General features: G+C 37.5%; 1 protein-coding gene across 2 annotated transcripts; it reads left to right on the forward strand.

Annotated features, from left to right (window-relative positions):
- The first annotated feature begins 893 nt into the window (after positions 1 to 893).
- On the forward strand, positions 894 to 15,121 carry LOC311276268 (uncharacterized protein). Of its 2 annotated transcripts, XR_014625050.1 has the most exons (9): positions 894 to 1,065; positions 1,223 to 1,317; positions 1,972 to 2,047; positions 2,586 to 2,806; positions 5,857 to 5,989; positions 7,644 to 7,758; positions 8,153 to 8,392; positions 12,564 to 12,881; positions 14,167 to 15,121. XR_014625050.1 is itself a non-coding variant. In XM_084385838.1 (8 exons), the coding sequence occupies exons 2-8, from the start codon at positions 1,246 to 1,248 to the stop codon at positions 12,619 to 12,621; spliced, it is 915 nt and encodes a 304-aa protein (XP_084241964.1). In that variant the 5' UTR covers positions 894 to 1,065; positions 1,223 to 1,245; the 3' UTR covers positions 12,622 to 13,499. The 2 variants fall into 2 exon arrangements, 1 of the variants encoding a protein (XP_084241964.1); XM_084385838.1 differs by lacking the exon at positions 14,167 to 15,121 and having other exon boundaries at positions 12,564 to 13,499.
- Positions 15,122 to 17,144: the final 2,023 nt, after the last annotated feature.

Genomic DNA, 17,144 nt, shown 5'->3' on the forward strand with positions numbered 1-17,144 from the left:
GCCTACGCTGACCCGACCGTCCGGCTTGGTGGGTGGAAGTATCTTAAAGCTCATTCTGCTGGGTCCAGTCTTGGCTGGTTCAGTCTGTCAGGATTCAGATAGGGGACACCCAGACGTCAAATGCACCCCTTGTGTCCTGCCCTGCTAGATCATGTTTTCCTAGCCAAGTCTTGCCTTGTCCAGTTGCTGTCTTGTTTTCCCCCATGGGGTTGTTGTTTTTTTGTTGTTGCTTTTTTTTGCTTTTGATTCCTCGCTTCATTCCTCCTTACCCACAACCCTGGCATGCACTGAGGCCTGTGGTGATTTTTGTCCTTTAATAGACACGTCAGATTCTTGAAAATATATTCCACAGCGCTACAACAATCATAATGAAAAGATCTTCACAAATAGGCTTACCATAGTGAATCAGGGTAAGACAAAAACATTGATGACAGAAGGATTGATAATGTATTGATTCAGTAGTTTAATGTTGTTAATTTTGAACAACAAAAACGTTACACAGCTTTAGAATCTGTTTTATTACTATTGTTTACTATTATTTTTTCAAATAATCATCTTGTTGTAACTACATAAATGATAAACAACTCAATAATCCATGGTTTCCCCCAGAATGACATATAAGCATCAGTTTGCTTCATAGTGTTTGTGACATTGATCACACCTGTAAACTAATCTTTTAACATCACTATAGTACATTTGCATTTTAGAATTGCCTGCTGTTTATAGTGATTGAATCACCAGTGATAGTGTCCAAGTCTTCCAGTTGTTTATTTTTATTTTTGTTTTAACTAAATATTATATTATAACAGATATATGGACTTGGGAAAAATAGGACCAGGAACCAAAATTAGTTTGATGGGACGCAAGAGGAGCACGTAACCCTGTCACTAATCAGATTACACAGGATTATGTCTCTAGGCTCGATGCGTCTGCTGAAGTCTTGGTCTGTGAACATGCCATCGGATGACCAACTGAAGAGAAACAAACCAACACACACTTTTATATCCACTGAAGTTCAACAGGAATCTTTATTCAGACACTGAATCATTCAACTGTTGTATCAAGGTATTTACATGCTTCAATGTTTTTACAGAAGTAAATAGCAGAATAGATTCCTCTTTCACTCAAAGCCACACGGGTTGGCAGTCATTAAACCTGAGTCAGAATTTAAGGACGTAATATACAGAATTATGCTTGAATTAATTCCATGTGTGTATTGCAGGCACCATGTGAAATCTCCATAAAATGGCTACGTGTGTGTGGTCAGCAGTCGCCTGGACTCTCAAGGGCCTGTTGTGCACATGGAGATTTTTCTGGGTGATTGTGTACTCTTCAGTTAAAGAAGACCTATTATGCCCTTCTTCAAAGTCTTGATGTTGTTTTCAGGCTCTACTAGAACAGGTTTTCCTGCTTGAATGTTGATTAGGTTCCTCATATTCTCCATTGTTGCGGCTCCTCTCTTCCCAGTCTGTCAGTAACGCTCTGTTTAGTTGCTGTCTCTATGAAGCCCCTCCTTCTGAAAAGCACACTGTGCTCTGATTGGTCGGCTGGAGCAGTGTGTTGTGATTGGTCGAGCGGTTCGAGTGTGTTTGGGAAATGTCCCGCCCCTTTCCATAACCGCCAGTTTAACACACTACTAACTAACTCAACCAGGCCCCGCCCCTTTATTCTGCGTATTAATTATTTAAATGAGGAATATTGTGACGTGTTCGTCCCCGGAAGAAAACTCAAGACTACAATTGAGGCGTTTCAAAAACAGTGAGAATAACTAAAAAATATTAGAAATATATAAGAGAAAATAAAATAAACTTTGTAACTTTGTAGAGCTTTTTCATGCTCAAACAGCAATATTACACACTAAAGAAAACATTATAGGTCCTCTTTAATGCTAATGTAAATACATTGTATAATTTTAGCTTATTCCAGTTATTACTGGTAAATTGAATCAAATGTTATTTGTCTGTACTGTAGGTCAGCCCATACTGTGCTCTAAAATCTGCCCCATGGACGGAGCATGCAGCTGATACTGACCATAAACTGACCACAGGTAAATCCAAACATCATGGATAGAGCAATCTTGATCAATTTTTTATATGCAAAATCTGCTGATTGTTTTACAATTGTAACGTAAATGTTTTAACTCTGCCAATACATCATAACGTGGATAAGGCATCTGTAAATGCAAGACACATGTTATGTGCATACCTGTCCAATAGATGGCAGGCTAGTTTTGTATGAAAAATAGTCTGACAAAATCACATTGCAGAACTCATAAATTAAGGGGCCTTAAAGGAAAAAATAACATTCTGTCATTGATTCCTTGGACCTCATCTCTTACAAAACCTCTATGACTTTCTTTCTTCTGTGGAACATTATACTGTAAAGACTGTTTTTGTCCATCCAAAACAACACTGACATTCATTGTATATTGAGGCATTTAAAAAAAAAAAAAAAAAAAATACAGATTTTTGTGTTCCACAAGGAGACCATAGAGGTTTCATACGACATGCAAGTGAGAAAATATTTTTTTTTCTTCATTTTTTAAGGTGAACTATCCTAATATTAAGCCTTTCATAAATCTGTAGTTGTCCAAGGTGTCAAGCATCTCGCCGGGACACATGTAAAGACAGCCTCTGAGAAGAAGGCCAGAGCAGAAAACTGTGTTCAGCGTGAACGCCTGCACAAGAGACTGTTAAAGGCTGAGGGGGAGATCCAGGAGCTGAAGATAGAGATTGCAAATCAGAGAGCATCATGGGAGATGCGGTTTGTGGAGCTGCGAAGGAGACAATGTGATCTGAGAGACCAGGTATGTGTGTCTAATAATATTTCAGAAATGAATCTAACTCACAAATCCATCATAACGAACCACCTGTGACACCTGATTGCTGCTTTGATCGCCTGACCCTTCGTTTAAATGCAAAATGTGGTATGCACGCTTTTTTGATAATGAGTATGACTGCTTCATTAGGTAATTGATGGGGTTGGCAACTGGAACTAGCAATGCTTAAAGGTTGCAGTAAATACTCTCCTCCTATTAATGCTGTGTCTAAGAGGCAAACTTCTACAAATGCACAGGTCCCACGTTATATTAGGTGTACAATCCACTTACTGTGTACATGCATGGTTTTACATTGTACTTATATTTAAAAACTACCCACATGTAATTACATCTGGAATTATTTTCTATAATTGCATCTTTAATTACTCTGTTAACCTTCCCTTACCCATTAACTCACGCTTAACCCTTTGCTGTAACTACATAGTATTTAAAAACACCTCATATAAAGTGTGAGCAGTATACATGCAATAAGGTCAGCCACAAAAATACCTGTGTCCAGACATTTTCTGCGAACATTTTTCACTGTCTTTATTAAATCCTGACAGAAATGTTTTAAAGGCATACGAGAGTTTGTGCTGATAGTGCAGTAAGCTGTTAGTAAATCTGGCCCTTAATGTCTGGAGTCATTTTGCTTCTCAAGCGAATCTTGATTTAATAAGGTTTCAAATTTCAGGAAAACAAGACAAAAACACTGTAAGAAAAACTTGGCAATATGACCAAAGTCTTATTTCACAATATGAGAAATTTTATTTTATGATAACGATATACCGCAATATAGTTATTTGTGTTATTTTATCTCACTTTTAGTATTAAAAATAATAAAAAAGAAGCAAATTACAAACAATATGACAAATACAATATATGAATTAAACAAATTAAGTTTTTCAGGTACAATGGGTTTATTTAACATGTTAGAACAGAAATGTAGTAATCAAATGTAAAAAATTAAATATTGCATAGTCATCACTGTATGAATTTAATTAGTTTCTTATTAAAGCTAAACAAGTTATTCAGAGAATTGAGTGATTTTCTCTTTTGTTTGATTGATATTAATGACACACAGAGCAGCAGGTTTATTAGGCTGCTGTCACTTTAAGACCGAATACACAGATCTATTATACTGATTAGGGCTGTCACTTTTGTGAAAAAATCCTGTTCGATTTTTGAGACATAAGTGTTCATTGAATCGATTGTAAAATCGATTTTCCACGTCCAAAGACGTTTCCATTTTCAACGCCAAATATCGGCAAATCCACGGACAACTAACAGGCTTTAGGACGAACGTAAAGAGGGCGCTTGAGACGCACAAGTCAGCAATATTCCTGATGATTTATTGGCGTGAAGTTTCGTGCACAATGACAAACAGGAGTGCAACATTCTGGAAAAACAATAAGCAGAGTGGACTGCCATAACATCACTGAACAACATCACTGCCGGCTTCAACGATTTGAAGTTTACGATTAGAAATTTCACCTACGTAGGCGACTCTAGCCCGAATCTGTGTCTGTATGCATGAGACTGTCTGAATACCGGCAGAATTCACAGTTTTGTAGTAAAAAGAGACACATTATGCAGAAGTATAATTTGCTGTTATGTGTGTGTGTCAGAGCCTGCAGTCGCTGTGTGTGACGCGCGTTCGCTGCGGGCGTATGGTGACGAGCTGGACGCGCTTCGAGAGAAGGCCGTTAAAATCGATTCCCTATTTTAGTTTTCGAAACTTGTGTTGGTCGGTCCGATCGATTGTGCCCGATCGAAAGTGACAGCCCTAATACTGATACACATCCAGTTTACACCCAACTGTTTACTTTCACTTGAGCCATAACCATAACTGGCTGTGTTTACATCAGGGTTTCTCAAACTCGGTCCTTGAGGGCCTCTGTCCTGCACAGTTTAGCTCCAACCCTGATCAAACACACCTGAGCAAGCTAATCAATGTCTTCAGGATCACTAGAAACTCACAGCTTGGTGTGTTTGATCAGGGTTGGAGCTAAACTGTGCAGGACAGTGGCCCTCCAGGACCGAGTTTGAGAAACCCTGGTTTACATGAATACTGCACACAATGGGCGTTTTGACATAATTGCGTGTGTATTCGACCATTCAAGCGCAATAAGGCGTGAAAGAGAACTGAATTCGCAATCACATGCTGAGAGACTGTGCACGTTGTCATGTGTGATACATGTTGTAATGTAATGGAGTGAACGCTGTGAGGCGCTACTGCATCACCATCATTATATCATAGGCAGACAGGGCAAAAGCCAGTTCAGATCAACCACACGCGATCATCAATACATTACACACGTGTTTACGATGTGTCAGTCAGCGCGTGCACCGCATTGAGCTCTTTTCACTGCTAGTAAAACATTTTAACATCGAGCACGTCCCAAATTCACGATCGACTGAGAGAGGCAGCGTTCTGTGTGTGGACTGTGGCAGTGTGGGAGTCAGCATGAGCACTTTATAGATTGCGCTTATAACTCTTTTATAACATCAAGCACATCCCGCTCTTTATATTCTCGTTCATGCATTTCATCACTCTAAAGTGTCAAAAGAGCTATATATTTACATACCGTGATATACACTATATAGCAAAATCTCAGACATTTTATACCGCGGTAACTACCCAGTCCTATAATTGTTTGGTTGTTTTTTGCAGTGTGAACAGTCAAGGTTTCTGTATCACTCTTAGAAAATGGGGTTCAGTGGGGTTCAGTAGGGTTCTATATAGAACTCTAGGGTTCTTGATTCAGTTCTAAAGAACCCTTCATGCCAAAATGGTTTATAGAAATGTCTTCATGTTTTACGAGCTATTTCAAGTTTTCTAGTGATAAAGTATGTTAACAACAAGCTATTTAATCGTATCAAAATAAAAAATGAATTAAAGCTAAATCATTTTGGACTAAATCCATAAAATGCCATGATGGGAACCCCTAAAAGGTTGTATATACAGTATATGAAGCACCTGACGGAAGCCTAACCTTTTTAACGTGCATTTCAATTGTGTGATGTGATCTTTTCAGTTGAGCGCTGAGATTCTGGTGAGGTCTGGATTGCTGTACAGAGACACCGATTCAGACGATACAAACGAGGTCTTCATAGAGTCTGGGTTGGAGAACGGACTGGATTCTGAGGAGAAGGAACATGAATGTTCTAGTAAGAGTTTCATGTTCCTTTGGTGGACTGGATGTCAAAACTGCCCTGGTGTTACACCGTGTCCTAACCAGACGCGATGGGATACGATTCAAGCGACAAGCATTTAAAGGGATAGTTCACTTTAAAATGAAAATTCTGTCATCATATACTCACCCTCACGTTGTTTCATACCTGTATGAATTTCTTTCTTCTGCTGAACACAAAGGAAGATATTTAGAAAAATGTCAGTAACCAAACAGTTAACTGGTCCCATTGACTTCCATAGTATTTTTTTTTCCTACTATGAAAGTCAATGGGACCAGATAACTGTTTGGTTACTGACGTTCTGTATATAGCATATGATGACAGAATTTTCATTTTAAAGTGAACTATCCATCTTTTAAGTCTCTCCACCCCAGATCATGTGACACGACTACCAGACGCCAATCAGAAGAGCTTGTGGGCGGAGCCTCTCTGCAAGTGCACTGCATATTAATATTACACCATTTTAATATTATTAAAATTACTTACCGAGTGACAGAAGCAATCTTTGTCGAACTTGTTTGCTCACATTGAGTAAGCTTGAATGTTCTTGTTTCCTTTCATTTAATTTAAAGGTGACTTATTATGCCCCTTTTCACAAGATGTAATATAAATCTATGGTGTCTCCAGAATGTGTCTTTGAAATTTCAGCTCAAAATTCCCCTCATATCATTTATTATAGCTTGTCAAATTTGCCCCTTTTTGGGTGTGAGCAAAAACGTGCCGTTTTTGTTCGTGTCCCTTTAAATGCAAATGAGCTGTTGCTCCGCCCCCGTTCAGAAGAGTCCGGCAATAACAAAACAGGCCAATCTCACTCATCCAAAATCTCAGAAATAACCAGTAGCGAGTGCAGCCTTACGGAGAGACTTGGGAAGAGTTTCACTTTTAGACGTTTCTGAATGTTAGTGGACACATTTATGTAGCTGATGTGGAGTTACATTGATCTCATCGACTTGCATGTACCGTCATGTTTAACTTTTACACACGTTGACACAGTTCCTGAGGTCTTCATAAGACAGCTGTGATGTTCAATAGTGTTCAGTCTTCGTCTGTGCTCAACCACAGAACAGTTTCATGCTTTGCTGGATCTTTTATCATTGCGTTAGAACTGGTCTCTGTTCTCGCTTACGAAACCAAATGTCGGCTGGTGTGTGTAAACGTGTAGATTAAGGGCCGGAAATATTATAATAAGATCCTCTTCATACGTCAGAAGGGGAGGGAAATCTGATCGGCTAATTTTTTGACACGCTTGCAGAGAAAGGCTCACCAGAACAAAGTTACTGGGTTTCACTTTTCACGTTTTCTGGGTTGGTAGAAGATTATAGCACTTAAACACGGTAAGTCAGATTTTCATGATATGTCCCCTTCAACATCTGTAGTGAATTATCCATTGTTGCTCTCAGTATGGCTATAACTGTCACACAAAATGATATTCAAAATCACATTAGATGCCTTTAACATTAAATAAAGCACAATGTTGTTGTTTGAGCCGGCTGGTAAGGACAAAAACTCTGATTAACATGGAAAAGGTGCATTTTATCGTGTGTCACCGGGTCATGTCTGGTTAGCACACGGCGTAAGGAAAATGGAAATGAATGGGAAAAATTTGACCATCTCTTCCACCTTTCCATAGGTGGTCTCAATCTCAGACAGATTCACCAGCAGAAGGGACCTGACATGGGATTGCTTAGTTATGGTGTTACCGGCCCATCAGACTCCAGAGCCACTTCTGCCATGTCTAACATCAGGTCTGGTTTATAATGTTTTAAAGGTCATTTTTAGCAGCATCTAGTGGTGAGGTTGTGAATTGCAGCCAACAGAAGTTACTGAATAGATAGAAATGACAAATTCTAAGGTAATAAAAACATAACGGTTCATTATGTAAGGTCTTTATACACCACTGAATGGTAACTTGATATTGCATTTCTGTCAACAGATCCTCCTAAATATTACACAATGCACCTTTAAGCTTGACATGTTCATTCTTCCCTCACAATCAAGTGTTCCAGAGAACTGTGGAATAAATTGACTCTGGAATGCAGTGATTGGCCAATCAGAATCAAGAATTCCTGTGTAACAATCAGTGATACATTTAAAGAGTTCTGTTTGTGTAAGTGTTAAATGTTTTGACTCTTTCTCCAGTGTAAGGTCTTGGAGGAGTGGAGGTGGACCTCATCGAGTGTTTGTTCCCCACTCTCCCCTGGATCTGAAGATCGGGCACAGGGTCCGAATCATGTTACCCTCGGGACGGATCAGCACCGGTACCTTACGCTACCTGGGCAACATGAGGAACTCTCCCGACCACCATCTCGGCGTAGAACTGGAGTCGGCGGATAACGGACAGCATGACGGCACCTGTGGAGGGCACTGCTACTTTGACTGGTATGAGACTGGTTTCTGGCCTTCATTTCCATTTGGATGATGGGAAACTTGGTTTTGTACTGATGAAAAGACTAGCTAATTCTGCGTTCATGCTGTAAACGTTCAAAGATGTCCACGTCTTCAGAATTATGTGTTTCTGTAAGGCGACAATATCAACGTCAAAATGAATCTGCATCAGTCAGTTCTCACGAAATTCTGAGTTTGCAAGTCGTAATTACGAGTTCTACGAGGACACGAATCTCATTATTACGGTAATTAGAACATGGCGACAAGATCATTTATAGATTATCATTTACATATCATTAAATTATGTAAAGCGCTTTGAGTACCCAGAAAAGCGCTATATAAATGTAATGAATTAATTCATATGAATATTTAAAGTTTCAATGAGGAGACTCAGAAATTAATGAACGAATTTGACCATATTGAATACATTTACTTTTTAAACAGTGTTATTTTAGTATTATTAAAATACTTTATAGGTTTTTCATAATATTTTGAATTAGTTTTTATTTTTGTATTTACCATTTCCATTTTAACTGTAACGTTTTTTTTTTTATAATTCTGTTATTTCTTTTTTGTTTTTGTCGTGTTTATTAGTTAAAATATGTTTTATTTCAGTTTTAGTTTTAGTTATTTTAGTTATTTTTCAACTAGATGAAATATTTGATTTTATTTCAGTTAACATTTATTTTATTTAAAGTTGCAAAAATTATTGTTTTTATGGCTTTAGTTTTAGTTGTATTAGTAACTATAATAACCTTCTTTTAAAACCATAGTTCTCAACATTTTTCGGCCAACATTCATTATTTATATCCCTCACCACTGCATCAAATATTGCTTCCCTAAATATTAATGTTGATTATTTTTCTGTTTGTTATTATTATTATTATACCACTAAAAAAGAATGCCACTGAATGCCAAATAGCAAATTTGATTTGACTGGACAGTTGGAATAGCATTACATCATTAGTTTCACAGGGAGCAAAAAAGCCATGTGAATATTTATGACTGAACACTGAAACTGTCTGGTAGCTTATCACAAGCTGTAGTCAATCAGCAAACAGGAAGTTCTCTTCTTTATTATTCCGGGAAAAAAAGCTGAAGGGATTGTTTAGTGATGTCAGTATTGATATCATGTCTGGATGTCATTGTGAAAGCTAACAGAAACAAACACTGAATTAAAGTTTTACACCCCGTCTACACCAGACGAGTCACGTCTAAAGCAAACAGAACCCGTTCTCATCAGTGACGCTGTCTGTTCTAGCGCAGACAGTCAACAGATGTTCAGTTCTGTTTCTGATGTTATCCGTGTGAGTGTGACAACAGTTTTGGAAAGTTGCGTCCAGCCAGTGTTACAATGTTGCGGACCATTCTCTTCTGCAAGTACAAGTTTCATCTCCTCTCGCCGAGAATCTTCGGTGTAAACTCGACCCACAAGAACACCTCTGTTCTCTGATTACCCCCGTTGAGAAACACTGTTTAAAGGGGTCATCGGATGCAAAATTCACTTTTAGGCCGTGTGTCCACCAAAGCGATGTTTTCACGCGGCTGGCGTATTTTTCAATCGTTTTCAATGGGAGCGCCGCGTTTTTAAAACGCCATGAGCGTACGAGTTGCTCATTATCATTTAAAGAGACATGCACCGAAACAGGTCGCTGTGAACAGAGCTGTTTTTGAGGAGGTAAAAGTATGACGGTAATATGAAGCCATAAAGAATCGCATGCACAGGGTAAGATTTGTGAAAGTGTACATAAGATTGCAAGCGTAAATTAAATTTGCATGCGCAAGAGAAGATTTGTAAAGGTGTAAATCGCCTTTCAAGTGTAAGAAAAACTGTTATTCGTAAGTGTAATTCATGTATTGTGAAGCTGCAGCTTCATGCTAACGCAAAATAAATAGGATCTGTGTTCTTCTGACTTCCATTTTTCCGCGCTTACACTTTTGCGCACAAATACGGCCAAAAGCACAGCAAGCCTGTGAACAGCAATTTGCAACCGAAAACAACAGAGTCAGGAACTGCAAAACAGATTCATTGTGTAAAATCAAACTTAAAAAAAATAAATAAACTGTTGCAAATGTCTATATGACTTTTGGGCAAAAAAGTCCCCGAAATAACCCGATTTGTTCAGTTGCGTCTTTCTTTCATCTGCGCTTCAAGTTTTTGGCACGATTCTCTCACTCATTGGCCCTCATTTATCATTCTTGCGTAGAAACGGGCGTATATATTGGCGTAAGATTATGCTTACACTCCTCTCATCGCCTGATTTATGAAGCTGTGCGTACCTTTGAAATCCAGGTGTACGCAATACCTGCCCTTGATAAATGGCGCAGCTGAAAACGATCGTCATTTGAATAACACGCCCTTATATATTCAAGTCTCCGCTCCCCCCACGCCCTCATTTTACGCCATGGACACACGGAAGACGGCAAAGAAGAGAAACTTCTCCGACGTTGGATGAGCAAATGACCTATCACAATTGCATTATTTTACAGCACGTGTTTTGAAACAATTAGCATTTAATTTCGTATCACGTCACATGTATTAGGGTGTACAATAATGATGATGATGTGATGTGGAGTACCATTCATTCACATTAATAATTGCATGACAATTTGTAATATTCTTCTTATTATTTATGATTTTTATTATTAATGACGCTTATTGTTATTTAGAAGAAGAATGTCGTTATTATTATTATTTGTATTATTATTATTATTATTATTATTTAAAAGAAGAAGAATGTCATTTTTATTATTTTGTCAGTCTGAATTATTTTTTGGTCATTGAAAGCCTTTTTATTACTGAACAAAAAAAAGAGGTATACTTTGCCTGGAGTGTTATAGAGTTGTGGATGGTTGTCTTTTTAAAAAAGTCTTTTGTCTTTTATTTTTCGTGTTCACATTTATGGGGAAAAAACAATGTTACGTGACAGTTATCCACAACGGATGCGACCGCTCTGAAAGCGGCATGCTTTAAAACATTCACAGAGACCTCAAACAGAAAGCACAAAGCCTTTCTTTAAAGCGAATTTCGTTTTGTATTAATTGTATCTTAATTTTAATCAGTGTTTCATTATCCAATTTCTCGATTTAATAAATAAAAAGTAAATGGCAGAGATAATAAAGACACGGAGGCGCCAGCGCCTGAACTGGATAACATTAAGCTATTATCCATAACCGAAACTCAACGTAGGCTATAAGGTAGACTACTAGCCTCACACACCTAAAAAAAAAATAGAAATCTATCTATTATCTATAGAAATCTCTACTTTTAAACAGAACCATTCAAAACAAAATAAAACGATGTAATCCGTATGAAATGTGTATTTCTCTCTGGCGCGTTCACTACTGTGAAGATTGCGAGTCATTAGACTTAATCTTTGCAGCCGACACAGAAAACCAAATGTTTTTATTGGTTTATTAAGTACAAACAGGCGAGTTATGAAAAATTGAGTGTGAGGGATTTGTTCACTTCACACAAAAAGATCTTGGAATGAGATGGCTAACTGTATAGCGTTTAGTCCACTGTTTAACTTTAGTTAACTGTCGACAACTTTAATCGGTTAATGTTGATACGGTCAACCATCGGTCAAACGGTCATCGGTTAACATCCCTATGTTGTTGTTTTTTTACAGTGGGTAATAATATATCATATCTTTTAGTTTGTCAGTGCGTTTTGTGGTGTTAGGAATTGTTTTTCTGCGCATTTCCACACTAACTCAAAACGTGCGTACATGTAGGCCTACACCACCTCCTGAGCTGGCGTAGGATTTGAGCGTGCCGTACGCCAACGTCCATATTGATAAATCTCAAAGTCACCGTGGTTTTGGGTGTACGCACTTTTATCGGATTGGTTCAATAAACACGCCAGTCACCAGAACACATCTTATTCTTCATTTGGCTCAGAAACGTTCTCGTTGCCGAAATGGTACTTTTAATGCAAATGCGATTCTTTATGGCATCATATTATCTTCATATAAAAGGGTGTTGTTTTACACAACCATTGAGGAATTTTAATTAAAGTATGTTACAAACTTTACATGAAAACCCTAAAGAATCATCCCAACTTGTGGAAAATGGGCATCCGATGATCCCTTTAAAGAAATACATGTCTTCATTGCTGTTCCTTTCTTCTGATATTTCTTTCTCATTTCCTCTTTCTCTTCAGTGACCCTGGACATGGAGCATTTGTAGCATTCAGTAAATTGTTGATGGCTTGGGAGTAAATCAGGGACACTTGAGTGAAGAACTGCAGTCGCACAACAGTTCGCCGTCCGGATCCACTGCAGAGATGAGATATTTTTGTAAGTTAGCACCATCCTGGACCCCTCGACAAAAACTCAATAGGATCTCTCCATTGGCTTATTGCCGAATATAAGCTCTGTGACTAACAAAAGTTTGTGGTACTCGCATGTTTTGTTCATCATGAAAACAAGCGCAAACACAATTGGCAGAAGTCAAAAGCTGAAAATGAACTACAACCACGGTCACATGACTTCCACGTCACCATCATTACACTTCAACAAATGTATTTTACGTCAAAGAATAAAACATGAAAATATCTTGAGACCTCAGGACGATGGAACAGGAAGTGTTAAAATGCAAACTCGTTTGTGGGTTTTGGCTCACAGAAATATGTCATCCCCGCAGCACTCTATTCACGTGTGTGTAGTCTAACCAGTACAGTAACTTCTTATTATCAAACTAGTGACCTTATTGAACTTCTATTAGTGTCATCAAGTGAAATAGCAAAAACGATGACAGTTTTCCCGAACCCTCTCAAAAACAGTCCCGGCCCACAATTGTGCAGTTGGACGCACAGAACAATGTTTTCGGCAAATCAATCTATAAGTAACTACTGTACCTGTCTTTGCTCATTTAGCTTTAGTAGGAGACGACACACTTGCAGAGCAAAATCTTTTGGGAAAGAACAGGACTTCAGATATTTTATGGGTTACTGTGAGACCTGTTACCAGAATCTGCCAGCCCGATCTCATGAGGGGGTGATTTCTTATGAATTTATACGATACGAAAACGTATGGATTTTATAAGAAAAATGAACCCTCTGGTGCTCTTCGTGTGTCGGTCAAAAATGACAAAATTCAATGAAATAAATGTACTATATTTTAGTTTGATAATGTTCTTTATTTAATATTTTGTATTTTTAGGGGATTTTATGGTCCTAAAATATATTTACGCTGTATTTATAATCCATGTATTCACTTTTTGAGTATAGACCTGAAAAATAAATATCCAACTTAAACTGTTCTTGAATGCTTCAGAGCGACAGACTTCAGTTTGATCTCTTTTCAAAGACGACACTTGGCAGATTATTGCCTGAAGTGAAAAAGTTTTAAAAAGTGAAGTTAAAAAAAGTAACAGAATTTTACGTGTATTGTTATGAAAAATGCACAAAAAATACTATTTTCAATTTTTATATGAAATATATATTTTCAAAATGTCGTTTTACTCTAAAATTGCAAGAGAATCAAATCCATTCATTGGCTTTACAAAGAACAAAGTTGTGTTCCAAATTTGAGCTTGATATCTCAAAAAATGTGCTTTCAGTCAGATTGTGTTTGGCCGCAGTACCAAACGCTTCCACTAGATCAGTGGTTCCCAATTCCAGTCCTCGTGACCCACTGCTCTGCACATTTTGTAGGTCTCTCTTATCTGACACACTCAGTTCAGTTCATGGAGTCTCTCCTAATGAGCTGATGATCTGGTTCAGGTGTGTTAAATAAGGGAGACATACAAAATGTGCAGAGTAGTGGGTCACGAGGACTGGAATTGGGAACCACTGCACTAGATGAAATTCGTCTCCCATTCATTTCCAATGCGCTCATTTTTGACCGTGAGGAGCACGTTTTTTTTTCAGGACCATTTAACCTTTTCAAATCATGTCCATGATTACTATTATTTTATTTTTTTACATAGCAAGTGCCAAAACCTTTGTTAAGTTTCGTACCATTCCGACAAAGTAAAAAATTCGAAACAACAAAACGTACAATTTTTCATCCAAAAGTAACCGAGGAGCACCAGAGGGGGTCCACCCCTAATCGTCAGCGGGGCGTAAGCAGGTCACACAAAAATTAGCCACCGATTTTGAACATCAGCACATTCTCAACAGTAGCCTAAGAGAATGATCGAATCAGCCAAAATATTTACATACAAGGAGAAGACATGCGTATTAGTTTGATGAATGATGAACAAATTCTGTGGAATTTTGCAGCCACCTATGCCAGACAGGTCTACTTATTGCCAATATCCGCTAATGCAAATCAGAGAAACACCCTATTGAACCGGCATGAAGTTGACTTTTAAACAGCCAAATTAGGCAAATATCAGCCACCTCTCATTTGCATTCTACTATTTTAGGTTTAGGCTGAAAATACCCTGTATTTACTGTACATCACAAGAGGCCAGCTATGATCTGCAGGATCTAAAGAGTTCCCTGTATGTCGAATTATGTGTTTCTTTAGACCTTCATGGAAACTGAGAGGATGTTAAAAGGTTTAATTTTGTATTTTACCCTAGATAAACTATAAGGCTCATGTTATCAACTGTTTGTTAAAGATGCAATAGTGTGACACACGTCTTGTGCAAAAGTGTTTGCTTTGGCTTTTGCCTTTTTTGGTTATTTTAGTCACCTAACTTCCTCTTACTAAGAAAGGAAATAACATTCCTATGGATTGAGATAAAGTAATAAACAATGATCACATGGTTTACAAGGAGCTGTTTTGCATATTTATAATGCACTTTTTGTTGCTTGTGAACTTCCTTCTTCCTTGTAGAGACTGATGAATATATAGTCAGAAAGGGTGGGAAGGAAGGAGACCAAAAGACAAATTTGACAATGAATGAATGATATACACGTGGATTCACCATTCAAATCAAACATATTGTTTTGCTCTACATCATTTTTGTATATATTTACATGTGAAAATGACATTATTTATAAGCTGCAAATAGCTTTTGGCAGTAAAAGCAAATTAGCAAAGGTTTTGCCCCGCATGCTGTATATGCAGGCGGATCGTTTAACATCAGGTAGACAGAGATAAACTATTATTTGAAATCGGTATAAAAAAGCAATGAAGTATAACAAAACTTTCTGTTGAATTTAAAGGTGTGTCTATAGTAATGGACTAAAATTAGAGCTCAAGTACATACTTCAGAGGCCTAAACTTTGCCATCAATCACAATTAAAATCAAAACAGAAACTATTTGACACAAATGTTTTGTTTCGTGACAACATCATGGTTCCCCAGCATGTCAAAACATAGTCAACATGAAATACTCATGTCTGTGGTATTACTTGTGGTATCTAAAACTGTTCAAACATATTTCAATAATTGTTCTTAAACTGTTGTGCATGCAGCTTTTTTTAGAGCTAACACCTATTTGTATATACATATTATCCGCTCTATTTCTGTCTTTCTTTCTTTTTTTTTAGACTGTGATTTTAAAAATGTAAGCGCTCAATTGAGGCGGATATTTATTTATCCAGTAAGAAGACACGTTTGAAACACATTTATCGAATAAATCCCTCGTCCCCATGTGACTTTCCCTCAGCGGAGGCTGTGATTGGATAACTGGACTAAGCAGCGGACCAATGGCATCGCAGCATCTCAAATGTTGGTTTGGTGTTTCTGAAACGCCGGAGTCAAAGTTTAATTCATTAATAAAGGTTTAATTCCCTCCAGAAGCGTCTCACACACGAGTGTGTTCCCAAACACCAGCATCCGAACGCTAGAGAACATGACAGCGTTTACTGTGTTTCGTCTGACGCTCTGAGACAAACTCATTTATGATGGAGGGGAAAAGAGCCACATTGTAACAACTTCCATTTATATTATATATAAATGGATGCAGCATTTTAATTTGTGACAGCAATGAGATGATGTGCACCAAAAAGAAAAAACAAAAAAGTCAAATACACATTTAGCATTTTATTTTGATGAATGTTTATAGATATCTTACACCAGTTTCCTAGGAAGTGATGATTTTGTTCTCTTGAACACATGGGATGGAAACGCTGCTTTATTCACAAATGTTTTTATGTGATATTCTAATTTTGCCCATAAGTTAAATTCACAATTTTGGATGGGAACAGCTACGGTCTTAAGATTTTCTCACGCATATTTTTTTTTGTTATTCCTTTCTCAATTTTTTTTTTATTATTGGTCAGTGTAATTATTATATCACTTTAATTTGTGAGATCAATGAGATGATGTGCACCAAAAAAAGAAAAAAAAGAAAAGAAAAAGCCAAATACACATTTATCATTTTATTTTAATGAATGTTTAAGGGACAAGGAGCAGGAAGTACATCTTTATTCATTGCATTTGCCAAAGCAACTCTGAGAACTTAATTCCTGTTCACATTAATGATTATAAGGCACTGGCAGGTAATAAACATGTTGCACGTTGCTACTTGGACACCTTGAACTAAACGTGACAAGCTGTTACAGCTGAGTATGATATTTTTAGAACTGAAACATTAAACAGAATGACAACAACATAATGCACACAAGCTCATGTTAATGGAACATCTTTGCAAACAGATGCTAAAATTAGACTGTCTCCTCTGGAGAGAAAACATGAAACTGGACAAACTCATGCTCACTGAAAGTTCAAATAGATACTAGCCAATCAAAGACACAAGTGTGATACAAATGACACAAAGAACTATATGCTGATTTGAAAATAGTGGATAAAACATCAGTATAATAATAATAATAATAGTGATG

The sequence above is a fragment of the Rutilus rutilus genome (genome assembly GCF_951802725.1).
Source record: "Rutilus rutilus genome assembly, chromosome: 17".
NCBI lineage: Eukaryota > Metazoa > Chordata > Actinopteri > Cypriniformes > Leuciscidae > Rutilus > Rutilus rutilus.

Bases quoted from the DNA above. Each gene is read 5' to 3' on its own strand.
- LOC311276268 (XM_084385838.1), top strand. From the start codon at position 1,246: ATGGCTACGTGTGTGTGGTCAGCAGTCGCCTGGACTCTCAAGGGCCTG. The intron at 5,990-7,643 runs GTAAGAGTTTCA...ACCTTTCCATAG, and splicing joins GAAGGAACATGAATGTTCTA to GTGGTCTCAATCTCAGACAG. The intron at 7,759-8,152 runs GTCTGGTTTATA...CTCTTTCTCCAG, and splicing joins TCTGCCATGTCTAACATCAG to TGTAAGGTCTTGGAGGAGTG.